Raw genomic sequence first — 22,363 nt, forward strand, 5'->3', positions numbered from 1 at the left:
CCATACAGATTGGATTGATTTACACGGGCATGCAACAAGGATGTCCATAAAAAATGCTTAGATGAAGCATATATAAAGCTTAATTGGATTTGATTCATGGATTCAAGAGGAATTGAGTAATAAAGCATTCATGCAAACAAACTCACTTTGATCCATAGCCTGCAAAATAAATTGACAAAGAATCTCTGTGGTGAACATTTTTAATAGATTAATTTAATTGATTGCAAAGCCATAATATGAAGATCTTAGAAACTGTTAATTAAATGGTTTTGTTAAGCTTAATACTTAAGCTCATTTTAAGCATGAAAATGTAATAATTTTCATCTAAAAAAAGTATTTATTTATTTATTACATTTTTCTATCCTTAATATAGTAAATATTTTTCTTTTTAATAAAATTTTATTATTTTTAAATGCATAAATACTGTTGACAAAATCATTAACTAAATGAGACGTATAACTATATAAAATGGAAAGGCGGAAAATTATATTTTTTTTAGTCGACGAAAATTATATCATTGGAAATGTTTTCCTAATACACTTTAGATTGTTCTTTTGACCTTGGGCATCAAAAAATTGTGGATGGCCCAATGCAAAAGAATGCATGAGTTTTTTTTTTTCACAAAAATAACATAAATAAAAAAACAATTTATCTTACAAATGCTGTATGAATTTGGTCAAAGCATAACTATCTATAAAGGCTTCGGCCCAAAAAAAACACTAACGACAAGGGCAGAGATATTTGACAGGCACAAAATGCTAGAACTTAAGACGATGATTGCAATTTTAAGAGATTAAAGTAAAATAAGACCTCATTGTATACATTTATCGAGCAGATTAATTGCACTTTCGATGTAATCTCGAATTAAATGACAGCTAGAATTAGCCATTTTGCCTGCCTGTGATATCCTTAATTCAGACTTTTTCAAACTTACTGCAACAAACAAAAGATGTGAAAAGTAGTTAGAATGAAATGACTAGTAATCATAAAATATTAATAGCCCCTTGCAATAGTCAGAATTTCATAACCACGGAATCGTGCTACCACACTAATGTGGAAAGCTACAAATGATTAATATCACTTTCTTCATCAAAGTTATTTAAACAAATGTTCACTTCAAAGTGCATTACAAACATACCAGACAAGCGCTCCTAGTCCTAGCAACAGGACATGACACTAACAATCTTCCACCTCTACTAAGCACTCCGATTTTATCATCATCAATACTACTATTATTTCACTGGGATGATAAGAAAAAACATGGATGATCTTGTGGGAAAATGGACCTTCCATTACAAGTCCAACTATATTATAATCTATGTAACACTCCTCTATCATACAATTTTTCCCATATGCCCATAAACTGAGGAAATGAAATTGTTCCTTCCAACAAAATTGAATGTGTTTAAAGTCCTTCAAACAAATAGAATTCCTGTGACCTGACAGCTCTAATGGCAGAAAAGATGGCTGCATCATATCAGAATTGGAATCATCCATGATCATTGGTAAGGAGTATGTGTATGCCAAGTATTTCAGAACAATATCCGAGTCCACACATAGCCATGATACACAATGATCAAACATGGTTTTCCTGAGCATGCCTTTTGCTGTCCCTCTCAGGATGGCCTAGCCGACTGACCTTGTTTCGATCATCAACATAGTCAAAACGATTATTGTGGTGAGGTCCAGGACCATAGTTATGCCGTTGCTTCCCCTCCATCCCTCTTTCAGGTGAGTTTCCAGCTCTTCTCTTACGATTGCTCGACTTGGGTGATGGAAGCCCTGCGCCAAAGTCATCAAGTGCTGATACCTCTCCTTCTTCAACAGCACTTAGATCCGGTTCATATGATGACGATCCCTTTACTCCATGAAGTTGCTCATCAGCATGATCTGGAAGTCTCCCATGCATGTCATAATCTGATCTGTCTGAGGGCTTACACCAGCTTTGCTTCTTGTCTTGTTTATTCTTCTCACTCTGAGGACCCAGTTCGATTCCATCTTCCAGTTCCCTCTCAATGAGATCATCATCATCCATGACATCTGTTTTCTTAGTTACGTGACCAGCTGCTTTCCTTCGTTTTTCTAAAGCAGCCTTTACCTTGTCTCTATCAATTTTCTTAATGGCTTCTTGAGGAGGCCGGCCAAATACACTATCTCTGTGATCTAGGTTTCTGCTACTATGTTTATCTTTCAATTCAGTTGGTTCTTTTGTTTCAATTCTGCCAACATTGTTTTCATGCTCTTTTTCACCATTATCAGATCGGGCTTTCACCATGTCTTGAGCTTCATGTAAGCTTTCCTTGTATGGTAGAGACTCCCATTCAGTATGTTGATTGCCTTTGGCATCATCTTCCACCCTGTGTTTCATTTCTATGCTTCCATAATCACCACTTTTAACATGATTTGAGATAGGGCGCCCAACATGATTTGCGACAGATGAATCAAACACAGACTTAGAAGATGCAGGCTTTGACGTTTCAAGTCTTGAACTTGTGGCTCCAGTCTGGGAATTACTGTTTGTGGCTGCAGTTTCATCATTACTAGCTGGAGCTTTCACAGTGGATCGATTGAAGGTGCCACCTCCTGCAGTGCCTTCAACATCATTGGAAGGTGGCATTCGATTTTGTTCGTACAGCTCTAACATTTGATTACTCACTTCTGCAAAAGGTAGGCACAACATCGGTCTTGCATTATAATAAAAATGTATAGATAATGATATTCAAAGTTAGCATGATTGCACCAGTCTCATCAAATAGTTGACTACTAAGATGCCATCACACTCAAAAAAAGAAAAATGAGCAACAGGAATTGGAGAAAGAATAAAGAAGAGATGACAACGGGATGGTACTTTTTTCCCTCATTTCTTTATACCACTAGTACTGAAAAAAAAGACACCAACCCTCCAATTGCCGTGGGGTGACATCAAACTCTTGCCACCAGACCTTCTCCCCATCGGATGGGAGCTTCACCTTGAGAAACTTGGCAGCAAGAAATATGGCTCCAGCTGCAATGTGATGAGGCTTAAATTGCAAGCAAAGTGATGTCCGAAGTCTGCACACCACATCCTAATTTCAGGAAAGAAAAATCAAAGGCCACTGGCCATAACAAAAATGATGTTATCTTCATACCCATCATTTACAAAGTTCCATGCAACTTGAGCAAGGGCATTTTGAGCAACTTTGAATTTCTTTATTGCCTCAACAAGAGGCTTATAAGGATGATGCACATTAAGATCAAAGCCAAGAGTTGCAAGAACAACTCTCTCTCCAAGCAAAATTAGTTCTTTCTGCTGTTCATACACTTCCTGTGCCATAATTGCATGAGAAATATTATATTAAAGGAGGGGTAGGAATAGACTAAAATGTTCAAAAGGAAATTTTATTTTGAAATAAATACCCACGAGGGTAAACAAACACAACAGAAAACAAACATGAACAAAAATAGAAAACAATGATAAAATTCAATTTCAATCCAGATATAAATTGCAAGTCAAAATTCTTACCCCTGCAAAGAAAACAGTTAATTAACAGGTAGTTCACTGCTGGGGAGATTGCTTAATAAAAGAACAAGGGGTGAGGGACATAACATATGATATACCTTTTGTTTTATTCTCTGTACTGCCGCTGGATCCTTCTTATGTATAATTTCATATGAAACAAGAATTACATCTTTTAGTGGGCGAGGAGTTTCTTCAACTTTCCCAGCAAGGAACATGCATACCGTTGCAATGGTCTGCAAAACACATTAAGTTACTAATTATTTCATCCTACCATCATAGGATTTATGACAAATGCGGATAAAGAGACGTAGGACAGCTAAACAGAGAAACAGATGACACTAAGTTTTCCAAATGAAGATAAAGAGAGTTACAAGGGAAAACTAGGAACCAGCCATCAGATTTATTGTTTGGGTAATAAACCAAAGCATAAAATTGAAATTCTACTTAGCATGCCAAAACTCAACAATTAACAAGGTAAGCAGCTTCTTGGTGACTAAAATAGAACAACTCTACAAATACAATTTTTGTTAGAAAATCAATGATCTTATCCTCAATGAAATAAAGTCCAAATAGGATAACTATAAAACTAATAAGCATAGTCTACTGATCTAACAGGGTAATAATTTTCAATCCTTGTTGCCCAGGAAGCTTATAAAAATATTAGGCAGACAAAAACATAAATATCTTTACAACTTGAAATATTATACATATCAGGTCTAAGAACCAATCTTATTATCATGGATGACAGGAGTTTTGATACCTAAAATAGAAGAATACTCATCAAACTCAAATTATCAATAGCTACAAACCATGCAACATTGACGGAAGACTTCAACAGAAATCAAACAAAATATGATTCTGTAGTTTTATAACCACGATAAACCACATTTCATTACATAGATAACATATTCCTTTTTTGTCTTTATTAACATAAAAAGATTACCCAGTATATTTTTTCCAATATATCTCTTAGGAAAGGCGCTATTTTAACACACTTAGGATTTAGACCCCGAAGATGAAGAAAGATGGTGTTGGGCCACTAGTACACTAAAGACTACTCATTAAGTCGGATAATAAAAGGGAAAAATATGATATTCTCAATTATGTCTCTCAACAATCAAGTGAGTTAGAAATGTAAAAAAAGCCATTCATGTGCTTGCACTTATTAGCTTAACCTTTTGGAATGGTTGGTTTATGACATGATATCAAAACTTGTATTACGAAGTGGTTTTGAGTTCAATCATCAAAATCAGTTCATCATCCCCACTATTCTAATAAAAAAGTTGAATTTCAGCACAAGATAGGTGGGTGGGCTTGTGCCTTATCCACACTTCAAGACCAAAGGGCTCTTGTGTGGGGGAGTGTGCCAAAGAGGTAATATAAAAACCATTCATATGTTTGCACCTAATAACCATAGCTGTGCCTTATCCACACTTCATGGCATAGTGTATAATAAGTTTGATTTTCCTGCTAATAAAGATCAAATTCACACTGACATCAAAACAAGCTGAACACCAACAAAAAAACTGGTTGATTGGCCTAATTCCCACCTTCTGGTGACCAAAATACCAAATAGATTGGCCAAATTCCTTTGCCAACAGTATGCCAATCATTGTATTGTACACATCCTTCACACTGACATTCTTCTACCTCACAATGGCAACAACCCATGGCAAAGAAATTCATACTTTTCTTCTGGCTGGTGGAATACATATTTTACCACCAAAATTACATACTAACTATTTAAGCTTGCATTTAATTCCTTTTGGGAAAAATAATTATAACGAACCTCATCAATTACCTGCAAAATTCAGCTCTGCACAAAGATATAAGGCCAGTTTGTTATTCAAAACAAGTTATTCTAGGATACAATTCTTTAAAATTTCAGAAGATACAAATTTTAGCTTCTAAGAGGATAATGTGCAGGTTATAACTTATAACCATTGATTACATGCACAAGTATGACAAAAGTTTGTTAAAATCACATCTGTTGATTTTTCAATCAACAGCTATAACTCTGAAGTTTAACCTCTAAAGTGAACTCATCATAGAAGAGCCAAACACTTTTCTTTTAAGGTTCTCTATTCCTTGAAAAGCTCAAATAATTATTATAATTTTTTAAAATATCTCTTCATTAAGAAAAGCACATATCCTCTAAAAGACACATAGTACCGGTTCTTACTTTAACATCGTCAATTGTCATTTACATCTATTCACAAGTTCTATGAATCACCTATACAACAAGATAATGATCTTTCCCATTTCAAAACATTTAACATGATAAGATACCTAATGCAATCTTCCCTTATGTGGTATATCAATTACTGACTGAATTTGTAGCTTTCTCTTTTGTCACAGTCCCATGATGACACATTCATGATGGCTTCTTCATGTGCAATTTTAAATATATATTTACATAACAGAATGCACCATATGTATCAAATAGTGCAACAATCAGCACCAAATTTTAATAAGCATAAGCACACAATGTAAATATAAATCTGTAATCCATCTTCCATAAGGTCATACATAACTCATCCACCAGTAACAAACGACAGATGAACAAGAGCAGAACATGCCATAGCAGCACCAGAACACTGAAAACAGGGCACAGGCAGAACAAAGCAAAGTTGCAGAATATGGTTGTGAACAGTATTTCAGGATCAGCCTCCAAATCAATGGAAGTGAGTGAGCAGAACTGAGCACAACAGCAGCGCAAAAATGAGGGAAACATAATTTCAGAATAGGCTATATAGATTTTGGGGTTTTCAGGGGCTTTCAGACTAACTGGGTCAGAAAACAGGTCATGGATCATTGTCTCAGAAAAACAGGTTTTTTAAACACAGTGGGATCAACCATGACTACCAATCCTACAATTCAGTGCAGTGATCCCACACAATTTCACCAATTCTTATTCTACTTGTGAGTCACACAGGGTTGGGGGTCCAGGCAGGATTGTAAAATCGTGTATTATATGTGTAAGCTTGCAATTTTAACTACCATGCTTCTGTTGAAAACCACTCTGCTATTTGAATCCTGTGGCAGCTTAGAGCAGGCCACACCGTTCTGCTACTCAACTATAGTACACTACTGACAACTGTGTCCTACTTTATTTTTTGTTGGCATTTTATATCCTTAATTTATTGAAATTTTAAGCATAACTCGTATGGTGTTAATTTTGATTAACCACACTATCAGCATAAATAAAAATCATAACCCATAATGAACAAGAGTCATCCAAACACAGTAATTCAAATACAATAGCCACAAATATATAGTAACAAGTCAAAAAACGAATTTGCTAACACTGCTCATTGAAATACATAAGCATAAATTTATTCACAGTTCAGATGGAGAAAAATTATCCACGAATGACGTTAGGCAAGTTATCATAACAGAAAATAAACTCACCCTCCTGTCATTTTTCACATGGGACTGCCGAAGAAAGAATCGGTGACAAAAAATTATTGCTGTTGCAATAGTTACCTGAGGTCTGAAACATAATTAAATCGGTATCAGCATCACGATAAATGAAGCCAGTTGTCTTCATTGCCTTTTATTGTTAATTTTTAACACAATAATGGAGATAAATAAATAGTTTCCCTTCACTGCCAGCAATATCTTATAAATACATAAACATATTAAGTTGCTAAGATACTCCTGATAAGCTCCTACCCAGGAAACAAATCAAAGCTAACACAACCTTACCTTATAATATTAAATACATTTGTCACTGAAAGCACATTTATATCAGTTTAAAAAAGAAGAATAAAGGATACTTGCAATAAAATCTAGTGCCTCAAACTAGCAATTTCAAGAAAATAAAAGAGCCTATCACAGTTAACATTGAGACTACTAATGAAGACTTACACTTTAAGTCTCATGCCTAAGTCTTGCAGAAATGTACAGTACGATTTGCGTAGGTATGTTTCTTTCTTCAAATCTATGCCATCTAGTTTGGATGGTGAATTTTCTTCAATCTCCTTCCTAGAAAAGTACCATCTTGAACCATCCTCTGGCTTCTCTTGGGAGTATCTTTGAGAAACACCTTGATTTGTTCCATGTTGAGAGATATCACCAAGCAACAATCCAGCCATGAGGTTGACAGCTGATGAAACTTAGTTTCGATGTATATCTGTATAAAAACTGCTCCCCGTTCATTAAATACAATAATGAGAAACAAAGTGACATACTAATGTGAAAAATAAATAAAATATAATCCCTAAATAAATCAACAAAATAAACTAGAAAATTATCCTTTCAATTTTTTACATATATTTAATTATCAAATCCAACAAATAATTGACAGTCCCCAAGATTTTAAAGAACATATCAGCCAATCTCAAACTTGGTTAATTCTATATCTGCTAAGAGGGTGGCATCAAATATCATATTCTTCTTAATAACATCACCATCAACATTAACACATATTAAATCTCAACATTCAATATTCCCAACACTAAGATATCCACATGTATTTATATTCAGAAACTTCACATCAGCACCAGAAATCCAGCATCACAACATAACCCATACCAAATGCCTCTAGAAAAGTAGCTCAACAGGCCACTGCTTTAATTCTCTACCATCAAAAAATATATAAAAATCACATCATAGTTTTCCACACCATACTAACCGATGATACTCTACACTTTACTCAGAAATCCAAGTTTACAAGCTTAGTTCCTTAAAAAACAAATATATATATATAAAAAAAAAAAACCTAAACGGGTGCCACTAGTTTATTATATCGAAAATTAAATTAATCAAATTGCAAAAGAAAATTTCCAGGACCCAAAAAGGTTCAGCTCATGGGCACCACGAAAGATTGTGAATTTAACCTTTACCTGTAGTAAAAGAGCAAAAACAAAGTTCAATTCAGTGTCTGAGAATAATTTGAGGAGAACAAAGCAAATTTTGTTCACAAGCAAAGAGAACTAGAGACCAAAATCAGCGAGCTCCCTGCACCAGCGCGATTAGAGAAAGAGAGAGACAGAGACTTTGATGATGTTACTGTATATGAGTGGAACAGGAAAAAAAAAAAGATTTTTAGGGGATTTTTCAAATTAGGGTTTACGGTGGTAATGGAGAGGAATGGAAGAGACTACGCCGTATCAGCGGCAACCATATACACCACCAAACCAACCCTGATATTTTTTATCTTCTTTTTGTTTTTTCCTTTTAACTTTTATAAATGAATATAATATATATTTCCGCATAGAATGATTTACCATCCCAACATGGTGAAGAGAATATTTTCAACTATGAATAGAAATTATCCCCCCCTTTGACAAAGTGAATGACAAAAGAAAAAAATAAATTGAATAGAAATTTAAAAAAGTATAAGTTTCACTTTTTTTTCATTTTTCTTTCAATAAAAAAGGATACTTTATTATTATTATTTTTCCTTCTAAACTAAACCGATCAGGTTTGTTAGCTTATTTTTTTCATGAAAAAACATTTTTGTTTTTTAAAAATTTTATTAAACTTTTAAAAACTACAAAGTAATCTAATGTTAATTACTTTTTAGAATTTATTTTGAATAATTAATGAAAACTAAAACTATAAATATTTATCAAAATAAAAAAATACTCTTTCAATATTGTAATCAAACAAAAATAAGTTTTATTATTTTGTACAAAATTTTTAGGGGAAAGAAGTATTGTATTCTCTAAAAATAAATTACTTTTTATATATGTTAAAAATTATTTCCTTGAAAAATTTAAAAAAAACACCCTAAAATCAATAAAAAAAAAATAGTTATAATCTACTAATTAAAATAATGGTAGTTATTGTAAATACATATAATATATAATAGTTTGCAATATATTAAGAGCTAAATTAGTTATTAAATTAAACAAAATAAATAATAAATTTTAAATTAACATAATAAGATTCTTTTATATATTTTAAATAATAATTAAATATTTTTAAAATTATACAATTTTAAAAAATATATATATTTTAATACTACATTATTTGGGTATATAGATTTTTCTTCTTAAAATTTTGATCATCTAAAATTTATTACATAAATTAAATTGATATTCTTTATCATGATATATTTAAAATAAAATTAGCATAATTTATTATCTAAATTAAATAATTTTTTCTCTAATAAATATTTATTTAATAATAATTTTAAAAAAATTGATTTAGAATAGTACTTTTAAAGTTAAACACTGTTTTTATATTACTTAATGTTTAAAAATTATTTATTATTACTAAAATTTGAAAAATATGAACTAAAAAGTGAAAAAACAAATTATGGTGTTAGTGTAAAAGAACAATAATGTACATTCATAAAATAATAAAATAAAATAGTTGTATTAAAAGAATAAAAAGTAATATTATGAATACCTATAAATAATATTAAAAATTATAATTTCTAATAAATAATATATAGATAAAATTACTTTCTTAGATTAATTATATTACATATTATTTTTCATTTAAAAATATTTTATCAATATTATTTTATTTTATAATTATAATAATATTTTATTTTTATCTATTATTTGTCATTATTATAATATTTTGAAAATGAAGAAAAATAATAACTACTGTACACATAATAATTACAGGTAGAATGTACGCGCAATTATAAATAGAATATCATTATTTATTATAATTGATTTAGGAATTCTTTTTAAGCACTTTCCAAATATCTTAGTAATAGTTAAAAAGAATATAACTAAAAAGTTAATAAAGTTGAAGTTTTTATTTTATTGTTTTTTCAAAATTATTATTTTTAAATATTATGTTTGAATTTTTTAATATCATTATAAATTTTATAATGAATAGTTATTTTTTATAAAAAATAATTTAAATTTAAATAATTGAAATTAATGCACGCTATAGCACAATTTTAGAACGACACTAATTTTAGTATTAATAAAGATAAATTTAGTTAAAATATTTACATGTGTTAAGAGTATAAAGTCACTCCTATTTGGTCTAATTTTTTTTATTTCTTCTTTTAGTTCTTTATGTTTTATCTTTTTTTTTCTAATTTTTTTCTTTTATGTTAATTAATTTGAAATATTAATTTATTTTTTATATTTATATTTTATTTCAGTAATAATTTTAATTAAAGAATTATATAATAATATATTTTATTTTATAGGTAACCAAAATTAGAATTTATGTGAGAAAGGTTAAAGTTCAATAGTAAAAGTGAGTAAAATATATTGTAATATAATATGATTTTTAGATATAGAGAATTTGTGAAATTAATTATATTGTTGTACTAATATGTTAGTAGTAAATTAAATAATTAAAAGAAAATAGGGAGATTAATGAATTTTAGATATTTTAAAATTAGTAAAATTTTAAAATATATATTTGTTATTAACCTAAAGAATTGTAGTTTTTAGAAATCGAAAACTTATAAAATTTGTTATTATTGTTAGTTCTTTCTTTGCATTATTATTTTCTAGTATTGTAACTAATTAGATATTTTATTAGGTAATCAATGATTATTATTGTATTTTTATTATTTTAAAAAATTATATAATATAAAATATTATGATATTAACTATGATTATAATTATTATTAATTTGATTATTATTATTATTATTATTATTCTTACAAATAATAATATTATTTTTCTTCTTTTATATGTAGAAAAATAGAAAAGCAAAAAAGAAAAGGAAAGTATAAAAAAATATTTTATATATATATATATATATATATATATATATATCATGCTCTTATTTTTCATTTATTTATATTTTATTTTTAGCTAGAATTCTATTTTTTTACTACTCATACTCAAACTTCATTATATCATTAATAAAAGTTCTTTTGGTCTTTACATATATTTGTTGTAGGGAAGGAAATTAGAGAATTTTCAAGTCTATAGTAAATCACTTTTCATTATGTACGTTTGAGTGTAAATACAAGCTTAAGTTGAGGTATATATTTTAAGAGGTTTTTAGCATTTTTGTTCTATGATTTAGTTTGATATAATTTTCATTTACTTATATGTTTTTGAATAATTTTTTGATTGTTTTGTCTCCTTAACACATTAGATATATAATTTTCTTCTTTTACTTACAATTATAAAATTTTAAGATCCATTGCAAAGTTTGTAAATATAATTTTTTTGTATTTTCATTTTCATGACAAATAAGTTTTATTTTTAGGATTTAAAGTATCATATTTTAATCACACTTATTAAGCTATAATATGACCTAATTATATAATATTAATGTTTAAATTACTTTAAATTGATTGCATTTATCTTGTTTCATTAAAAACTTCTTTTCATAGAAAAAAAGTTTTAGAACTAAGAGATATTGTTTGCATGGATTGAACAATTGCAGTTGTTCATGAAAATATTTAAATTACCATTTTAGTGGGCTTAATCTTATTTTTGTTAAGATCATTACATTTTGAATTTGTATTTATATATTAGACATAATTAGGATTGCTATAAATAGAATTTTTATCTCTTTTAGCATGCTTGATTTATCCTTTAAATTACCTTTATAGTTTGTTGTTATTTTTATATTCAAATATTTGAATTTTTAATATTAGTTATCGTCTTTGTTCTTTTTGTTTGTGCTCTCTTTCTACGTTTTATTTTTGTCTTTATGAATTTCAACATGAAATGATAAAGACTTGAGAATTGATTATCAAATTCAAGTTAAATAATTGAAATTTAAAGTTTTATTCTTAATCAAATATATATATATATATATATATATATATATATATATATATATTATCTCTTATTCTTAATTTTATTCTTAGGATTTGTAGAATTTTTGAATGTGCATATTTTATGATATTTGAATTTCATAACTCCTCTTAATATATAATTAACAAAAAATTGAATCATAATAATACTTAATTGTATATATTAGATTTAAGATTAAAAATCATATTTAAGTTACTTTAACTTTATGTTTAAGTTTAAATAAAATTTAATTAATGATAATTGAATTAAGATTATGAAACATTTGATTAACTAATAATCTAACATGAATTGAGTGAATACCCTATGTGCTATTCACAATAGAAATTTCTTTTAATCTAACTAATGATTAATTAATTATATTAAATTAAAAATAAGAATTAAAACAGATTTTAGATTTAATAATTAGAAATTCACGATAATTTCATTGTTGAATTGATTGAATAATCAGTGTTCATCGTTATTAATTCATTTATTTTGTTTTATTTTTTAATAATAATAATAATCAATTAACTTTTATTTATTTTAATTCCAGTTAATTCAAATTTAATATGTTTATAATACTTAATTTAATGTACATTTTCTCTAAAAGTACAATAAAAATTGACTTACCTAATGCTTTATTTTTATTTTATTTTTTGCATTATTATTTTAACGAAACAGCAACTTTGATCTTATTTCTCACTTGAATATAACTAAAATATGAAAAGTATAGAAAATAAAATCAACACAACCTTCAACTAACTTGTAATTAGATATGATGTTTTTTTATTGAAATTATGGTTGAATTTATACTTATTATTTTTGTACAAAGCCATTCTTTATTTATGAAATGTTATTTACATTTTGTGGTTTTTATATTATTTTCATTCTAAACAATATACCAATTTAGGAGATAATTTTTTTAGTCAAAAGAAAAATATATTCCATAGAATCATAAGCCGTGTTTGATGTAATTGTATTTTAGACTTTTTTTATCTTTAATATATATATATATATATATATATAAAAGTTGGTCCAGTTTCTCAAATAATGTTTTATAAATGTTTTTTAAAATATATTTATCACCACACAATAAATATTTATATACAATAAATTTATTTTATAAAATATAAATCATACTATATTAATAATATTAAATTTATAATTTGTAATAAAAAAATTATGAATTTTTTTATTATATAATCTTAGGTATACAATAAAAAAAATGTTTCATAAAAGCTTTAAAAGATAAAACATTTTTTCTCAAAAAAAATATATAAACGAAAAGTGGAGAAGGTAAACGGTAAAGGGTGATCTTTTCATTTAGATTTTTTTTAATTGATTTTTAAGAGGAAAGAGAATAAAGAAAAAGAGTTATATAATAATTATTTTTGAAAGTTTTAAATGAGAGGAAAGTACAAGATTAATTTTTTGGATTTTGTTGAAGTTGAAAAAAGTGTAACATTGACAAGATTTTGTGCAAAATCATAATCAACCATTTTTGCAAACTCAAAAAGGTGAGTTGTATACCCTTATTTGTTTTAAGTGAAACTTTTTCTTAAAACATATTTAAATTTGTTTAAAAAAATTTAAATATAAATTTATTTAAATAAAAATAAAATTGAACGTTAACCCAAGAAGATGAAAACCGGTAATGCTGCTTCAGTATGCAACTCATTGTTTTAACTTTTGGGGCTTTCTAATAAATCATCGTAAAGAAATATTATGAGAAAATTGTTAAATGTTGTTGACATGTCACTGTTCTTATGACAAAATATGAGCACCCTTTTCAGGGGTTAAATGAAAAAAAAAAAAAAAATACTAAAGGATGACATAATAAAAAAATAAAAAATTAAGATTTTGAACACGAAACAACTTACATGATTGGTGTCATTCTAGTTTTTAATTTTTATATAATTTAAAAATTAATTAATATTTTTTTACACTACTTTGTTACAATGTATAATATGACATCTAAAATACAAACAGATTTTTATTATTATATAAAAATTTAAATTTATTTAAAAGTTAATATATATTTATGAGTTTGCCAAGTTACTCCATGAAGTAAATAATTCTATATTAAATAAATATATTAAAGAGATTTTATACATAAAAAATTAATATAATTTTAGCACAATATTTTAATTTTATTATTTCACTTAAAACAAAATTACTTATTTCATGGATAACGTAGATAAATCTTACATAATTTATAATAAAATTTAATTTCTATAAAAAGTAATTATATGTGTCATTTTTTTTTAAAAAAAAAGAGAGAAAATTCTTAATTAGTTTAGTACTTAAATATTATCACTGAACGTAAATTACGAATACAAAACATGTCTGATACACATTTATAAGAAATTAGATTTAATTCTCGCACTATGTGGATTGATTAAATTAATTTTATTTATAATAGTTAAAATAACTATATTATGAAAAAATATTTTATTGATATTTATTTTTAAAATATGTAAATTCAAAAATATATAAATTTAATTAAAATATATTAGTTATTTAAACATTTTTATATTATCATTTAATTATATATTACTGAAATAACAACAAATATTAATTTTTATAATTATAATAAATATAAATATATATATATATAGATATAATAAAATAATTTTATTATTAATTCAATGAAATATATTATAATATGAAGAGAAAAAGTATGACAAAAAAATAGTAGTAAAATTAAAGTTAAAAGTGATAGATAATAAATAACTACATAAAATATGAAGTTACTTAACCAGAATAATATAGGTAATTTATAACACTAGTAATATGAAAAATAAAACACATATGAGATGGAAGGAGAAACTTATTTAGTATAACATAACAGAAATGAAAATCTCGCTTGAAAGGGTCTTACTTATCACTAGGGAATGCATGCAAATTGTTCAATCACAACCAAAAGGAGTTAACATTGATTACAACCACGACAAAGTCGATCTCTTAAGCCATAAAGGAACTTGAAGTAAGCGTGTCTCCATTTCTTATTTAAGAAAATGGCACAGCAAACACCCAAAAAACCCAAGGCAAATCCAGATTCTATACCAATGTAAAACCATGACAAAAATGCAGATTCATCCATTGCCATTGTATCTTTTGATTTACCATCCTGCAAGCAGATTTTTTTGAGTGAAGGTCCACAAAGATAGTGGTTTCCTATATAACTGAGTGCACTAAACCCCTGAAGTTGTGTAGCTGATGGTATTTGGACTGAGAAATTGTTGAATGACAAGTTTAAGTAACCAAGAAAGAACAAATTGGACATGCCCTGAGGAATTTCACCCCTAAGTTGGTTTGATGATAAATCAAGGGACTCCCAAGTTCTTCATATTGCCAATCTCTTTTGGTACTGTTCCCATTAATTTATTGTTGGACAAGTTCAAAGAGTTCAATCCAACGAGGCTAAACATTTGTGAAGGTATTGATCAAGATAGATCATTGCTGGAAAGATCAACTAAGGTCATAAAATGTAGGTTGTCTGCATATTCTGACCCCTGACCCTTAGTAAATAGCTCAAGATCAACATAGTAAAATATATCACCCTGATCAAAGTAAAAAGTAAGCTTACTATGTTGCACTGTTGAAAACTAAAGATGTGATATTATTTAGGCAATTGGGTATATGTCCTGAGATTCTATTATCTCCAATGTCCAAAATAATGAGGGAAGAGATTTGGCATGTTTGTGGTGGAATGTTACCACTGAATTGATTGGACCTTAATTGGAGAGCCTTGGCACTCTTTGGTATCCAATTTGGCATATTTCCTGAAAAGTTATTTTCACGAACATTGAAGACCAAAAGAGGGCAATTTTGCAACGAGGGAGTTATCTCACCGTATAGCTCATTCTCATGCAGATGCAACGCATTAAGATTAGATAACAGGCCCATTGATGGGGGTATCTCTCCTGTTAAGTAATTGCTTCCCAAGTTAATATGAACTAATGACTTCCAATTCTTCCAACAATTACAAATTGCTTTTCTCATTCAACATCTTATGATCACCCAAAAGGGGAGAGATGGTTCCTGATAATGTGTTGTTTGATAAATCAACAAAGGCCACATTTCTTGATAGTTGAGGCAGACCACCTTTCAAATTATTGTTTGACAGAATTATGAATTTAGAGTTCAACAACACATTTGATATGTCTCAATCTATTGAATTATCTGCTAAATATAGTTGGCCCTTCGTCATCGATACAAAATTCCAAAACTCATCTTGAACCTCAATTGATGAGTAAAAAATACCAATAGAATCAAGAGATCTTTGTGTTGATAACCATGCAGGAGGTTTAGAACCACCAAATACTAAACATGTTTCGTCAAGTTGAAAAGGAGGAACCAAGAGGGGATCAAAATCAAAGATTAACGGTTGTGGTAGGCATATATTCAATATCTTCAACTTTGATAGTTTTTCAAAAGTTCTCTTGGACACAACCCCTGTCAAATTATTTCTGTCGACATTAAAGACCATTAAGGATGATAGATTTCCCAAATTGGTGGGAATAGATCCAGAACACTTGTTCTCTTCAAGAATAAGATCTTGTAAATGTTCAATTTGTCCAAGCCATTCTGGAATTGGTCCATTGAAGTTATTTGATCCCAATATCAAGGATTTCAAGTTTCAAAGATTTGGCAATGCCTTTGGTAATTGGCCTTTTAAAGAACTACCATAAAAACTAATATAACAGATAGCACAACTAAGATTGAATAACCATTGAGGCAACTCCGAGTCAAATTTATTATAGGAAAGATGAAGACCTTGAAGTGAAGTAAAATTAGCATATCGAAGAGACGGACTCAAGTCTTCAAGTTGACAATGACTCAGGTACAATCCTTCAAGTGATGAAAGCTTGGTTACTGATTGGAGCCAACTAGTTTCCTTGTGAAGATCAATGTGACCAAGGTCGAGATATTCCAAGGAAGAAAGGTGGGAAAGCCACTGAAGATTATCAATGACAAGATTCTCATTAATTGATAAATCAAGATAATAAAGAACTGAAGAGTTGACGAACTCACGAAGAGGGGTAGCAAGAGATCCATTATGATTATTTTGACTACTAACAAAGTCAAATTGGATAGCTAAGAAATCATTATTGCTCAAATCCAAGTAAGTTAGAAATTTTAACTCCACAAAAGATAAATGGATAGAACCTGTAAGGCAGTGTGATTTATCCACTTTGTCAACATATGTTGGATAAAAGGTTGTAGAACATGGAAGATTGAGCTCAGTAACTCTACTTGTGATGTTATCACAAGTTACTCCTCTCCACTCACAACAATCGTTTTTAGTGGACCATGAAGAGAGCACACCTGATGGACCTATGGCTCCTTGCTTGAAATTTAATAGAGCATTCTTGTCTTTCTGGTTAGAGTGGATCTTGAAGCGGGACGTGCCCGTGTTGAACATAAATAATATTGCACATAGTAACCATGCAAATATGATTGCATACTGAGAAGATGTATTCATCGTTACGCCAGAATTGAATGGGCTTATCATGAATAACAAAGCACAAGTCACACAAGGTGGACTAATCTTCACTGATGCAACGTATGACAAATAAGTGATAAAAAATAATTAGTAATAGCAAGATATATGAATATTTTTTAGTTCTTGATGTACACATGCACGTAGTCGTTGTAAATTATAAGATAAATGTGAACACTAAAATTTTGATTTAAATTTTTTTTTTATTAATAAAAATAAAAAAATAAAAAAATAAAAAATCTGAATTTTAATATTATAAAAGAAGAATGGAATCAAAAGGTTTTAAAAAAAACAAAAAAAAAATTTGTCTTAATAAAATAGGAAAATTTCAGAATTAATTTTTAAAAGGAAAATAGAATATGACAAATAATTAAATTCTTGAACCAATGTTACTTTATACATAAAAAAGGAAAAATTCAGAATTTTGGGCCTTTTGGTGAAAACTCTAACAATAAAAGGAAAAAAGGACCATGAAGCAGGGGGAGACATAAGAGGAGGCTAAAAAATTTTTGAGAGGAGGCATTCTAAAACAGGGAGAGAAAAGAGAAAATAGAGAGAAAGAAAAGTTAGTGGAAAGGAGGAAGAACAAGAGGCAAGCAAAAATTTTCAAGAACATCAAGTAAGCTTCATCATACATTTTACACATTTTTCTTCTTCATACATATTTATATTTTGAATAAACATTTCCTATATCAAATCAATCTCAAATGAAAAAAAAATATTTTAAACCACCATTTCAAATATCCATGTCTCACCACCTCTCCACTCATTCCTCCATCTATCATCATCCACAAACACAAAACTCACCATAAAAAAACTCTTTCCCTACCTTGTATCATTCCTCTTCCTTTTCCTCTCAATAACCTTCACCACTCAAAACCATGGCCTCCATTAACCTTACATCCACCCTTTCATAACCTTTTTTTGTTTTTCTTGGAGAAAAGCACACCCCTAACCCTAAAGTCCTTCCCTCTCAAATCTGAAAATTTCAAATTTGAGACCATTTTATACTTTTTTTATTTTTTTATTATTTTTTTGTCCGAATTTTTATTTTATTTTATTTTTATCATTATTTAGTTCAACATATAATTTATTGTTTTAGTTTTATTTATTTATTCATCATCATTATTATTTGTTATTATGATAATTATTAATTTATTTGATGAATGAGTGTTTATTATTATTATTATTTTTTTATGTTAACTTTGTTTAAATTATTTTATTTTATTTTATTTATTTAAAATCTCTTGATACCGTTTACTTTACAATATCATATCTGAGTTGATTTTTTTTTAAATTATTTCCTTTTTTATATTTCATTATTTATATCTTATTTTTTAGGATTGTTATCTTTTATTTTATTTATTGTATATTTGTATCATATTAATGCGATTTAATTTTATATTTATGATTATTTTATTTTATATTGTGAATACTAAATTACTTATTTTTTTTATAATTAATTAATAAATAATAATATAATTGTATCAATTTATAATACTAACGTATAGCTTCTCTATCGTCATGTATTATAAATTGATAAAGTCTATGTGTACCTACATTACCAAGACTTTATGCAATATTAACTTATCACATATTGTCATTAATTAATTAGTTAATCACTTTAATAATAATGCAAGATGTATTTCTCTTCTAAATACTAATTTACAAATCAATCAACTAATTTAAATCTAAATTATTTTATTAAGAAATAATTTATAATGCTAATGTATAGCAACTCTACCTTTATGCGTTATAAATTGTCAAAATCTATGTGTACCAACGTTACCTTAGGTTTTATATAATATAAATCTATCAAATAAAATTTTTAATGTTTTTTATTAAATGAGTATCTTCTTTAATCAATTCAAATAAATTTTTTTTTATTTTCTTAAGTCATGTTTCAAATTTTGATAAATTAAATTACTATAATTTATTCATTTTATAAATTTTTATAATATCGATGTGTAATTTACATTGCCTTCGATAGTCTAATAAATTATAAGAAATTCATGTATAGCTTACGCTATCTTAAATTTCTTTCAATATTAATCATAATCAAAATTAAAATTCAAATACTCCATTTACGAATAAAATATTTCTTAATGATTTGCAGTATAGTTGTGTGATCTTCCTTCACTTTCTGTATTGTTTTCTCGTAGGGTACATGTATAACTGCATTATCTTGTATCCTAAACATTATAATTTTTACGAAAAATGATTTTAATTCTAAAATAAATTTTTCTTTTACTAAACTTAATTATAATTAACTAATTTCATAATTTTTAGATAGAACTACGTGGCTTTGAGTTCTCTATTGCATCCGGGGATACGTAGGAGCGGGAACCGTACCCGTCAAGTCAAAATAATTTTTAAAATAACCCGAATAATATTTCAATAAATAATATTTCTTCTTCTAAAATAAAATAATTAATGTTTAGGGGTTAAATAAATATTTTTCAAAATTAGAATAATTTTGTACAATTAATTTTAGGTAACCGTTTTTTAAACGTACGTTGTAGGGTGTTAATACTTTCCCTACACGTAAATGACTCCCGAACTCATTTTTTGGTTTCAAAGATCGTATTATATTTAAGTTTTTCCAAGGTTTTTTTTAAAAATAAACTTTGGTGGCGACTCCTCTGATATTTTGGAACGAGTTTGTCATCCGTCGTACCGTTGCGATCGCCGGGTTGCGACAATAATAATATTGATATTTATGTATATTTTATGTTTATAAATATCTTTCAGCTTATATGTATTCCACATAAAATGAAACAAATAATAATAATAATAAACCCATTTTCTTAAAGTTTTGAGTCAATACATGCCATAGATTCAAACTCGATTATTGAACAAATTGATCAAACTTAATAAAAGCTTTGAACAAGGTTAGTTGTAAGATTTAATCACGCAAAAGTGGACCATTCGTCTTATGGAAAATTAGCTGCAGTATTTAATCAAATAATTGACCACTTATATCGTGAGATAAATAAGCTGATTAGAAACAATTAATAATAACAAGATATATGAATATTTTTTTCGAATGGAAAAATAGTTGTAGATTTAATAAATAATTAACAGTTATATCATGCGACAAATAAGTGATTAGAAACAATTAATAATAATAAGATGTATGAATATTTTTTTTAAGTTATCAATGAGAGTATATTATTCAAGTAAACTATTAGTAGAATTATTATTTTTCACATTTCATCACATGTGCATTTTAAAATTAAAATTGAATAAAAATATATGTAAAATACATTTTTTCTTACTATAATTTTTTTATTTGTATTTTTGTTAATTTCATTATAAATTTTGAAGATAAAATTAAGTTGTTATTTAACGTTCCTTTGTTATCTTGTATAAACTTTATACTTTTTGAGAATATTTATTTTTATATTTATAAAAATTATTTTTATTTTTTAAAATTTAGTGTTTACTTTTAATGTCTTGTCTCTTAAATTTATGCTATTAATATATATTGAGTGTCGATATTTAATTTAAAAGTTTTTTTTTGACATTATATGATAAATTTATTATTTTTAAATAATTTAATTTTATTAAATTTTTATTATTTTGATATATTATTCAAAATAATTTTTTAAAAAATTTATTATTTAAAATAATTATATATATGTATAAACTAATTTAGTAGCTTATACAATATACACATTTTATTTCATAATTTGCCAAATTATGAAAGAAAGTAGTTTTATTAATGCTTCAGTTCTCAAATAGTTAACTCTCATATATAAATATAAAAGTAGATATTCATAAAAAAATTATAAATTTATATAAGTTAATAAGCAAAATTTATGTATATAACAACTTTAGTTTCTAAATTTAGAATAAAATTAACAAAAATGTAAGTAAAAAAATCATTAGAATAAGAAAATATAATTCTTACATAATTTTCAATCAATTTTAATTATAAAATATGAGTGAATTATGAAGGAAAATAACTCCACTAATATATTTTATTTTATTTTTGCTAATGGGGTTAAAAATCCAAAAAAAACAACCTAAAAAATAGACTTACAAGCTCAACTACCACTAGTATTAAGGCAAAGCAAGGGGAGCAATTTCAAAGGGGCAACATCAAAACAAGATAGGTTAAAGGGCCCTTAAGACCTAATTTAGCAAGTTTATCCGTATAAATGTTAGCTTTCTTTAAGATATAGACAAATCTAATGAAACTAATGGATTTTATCAAATTCTTAATGTTGGTAATCAACTCAAACAGAAGATGTGAAGACTGTTGGGCATGGAGAATAGGGCCAAGGCTTTTGTGGAATCACTCTCCACCCAAATAGTTTGAATATCCTTTATAAAGATTAGATGGAGTCTCCAAAATAAATCCCATAACTCAGCAATAAGAGGGGAACAACCATTAAGCTTTATGTGGAAACTAGAAATAAAATTTCCATTGCTATCACGGATTATCCCTCCACAAGTAGCTCCATCACAAGACACTGCACCATCCACATTTAGCTTCAACTAGCCAGGAAAGGGAGAGATCTATTTGGTTCTGATTTGATCCTTAGCCATTCTAGGCAGAGTTATGATTTTATTTCTACAACAATTGAACCAAAAGTTAAAATCAAATAAGATTTTATGAATGATTTGTTGTGTAAGGAGAGAAGAAGCTTAGAATATAACATAATTTCT

General features: G+C 27.5%; 2 protein-coding genes across 4 annotated transcripts; both read right to left on the bottom strand.

The window, feature by feature from the left end:
• Positions 1 to 998: 998 nt before the first annotated feature.
• Positions 999 to 8,676, bottom strand: LOC113853734 (cyclin-T1-3-like). Of its 3 annotated transcripts, none has more exons than XM_027484309.1 (7): positions 8,347 to 8,676; positions 7,370 to 7,634; positions 6,911 to 6,992; positions 3,598 to 3,732; positions 3,129 to 3,304; positions 2,900 to 3,051; positions 999 to 2,658 (listed from the first exon to the last, which is right to left on the bottom strand). In XM_027484309.1, exons 2-7 carry the CDS (start codon positions 7,594 to 7,596, stop codon positions 1,577 to 1,579), a joined length of 1,854 nt encoding a protein of 617 aa, XP_027340110.1. In that variant the 5' UTR covers positions 7,597 to 7,634; positions 8,347 to 8,676; the 3' UTR covers positions 999 to 1,576. The 3 variants fall into 3 exon arrangements, with proteins under 3 accessions (XP_027340110.1, XP_027340111.1, XP_027340112.1); XM_027484310.1 differs by having other exon boundaries at positions 1,008 to 2,658; positions 7,370 to 7,645; positions 8,347 to 8,651; XM_027484311.1 differs by lacking the exon at positions 8,347 to 8,676 and having other exon boundaries at positions 1,008 to 2,658; positions 7,370 to 7,831.
• A 6,436-nt stretch (positions 8,677 to 15,112) lies between these two features.
• LOC113855553 (receptor-like protein EIX1) lies at positions 15,113 to 17,671 on the bottom strand. The gene is made up of 4 exons (XM_027487192.1): positions 16,963 to 17,671; positions 16,450 to 16,773; positions 15,903 to 16,109; positions 15,113 to 15,414 (listed from the first exon to the last, which is right to left on the bottom strand). Exons 1-4 carry the CDS (start codon positions 17,669 to 17,671, stop codon positions 15,113 to 15,115), a joined length of 1,542 nt encoding a protein of 513 aa, XP_027342993.1.
• Positions 17,672 to 22,363: the final 4,692 nt, after the last annotated feature.

The sequence above is a fragment of the Abrus precatorius genome, unplaced genomic scaffold (assembly GCF_003935025.1).
Source record: "Abrus precatorius isolate BTA unplaced genomic scaffold, Abrus_2018 Scaffold11, whole genome shotgun sequence".
NCBI classification, from domain to species: domain Eukaryota; kingdom Viridiplantae; phylum Streptophyta; class Magnoliopsida; order Fabales; family Fabaceae; genus Abrus; species Abrus precatorius.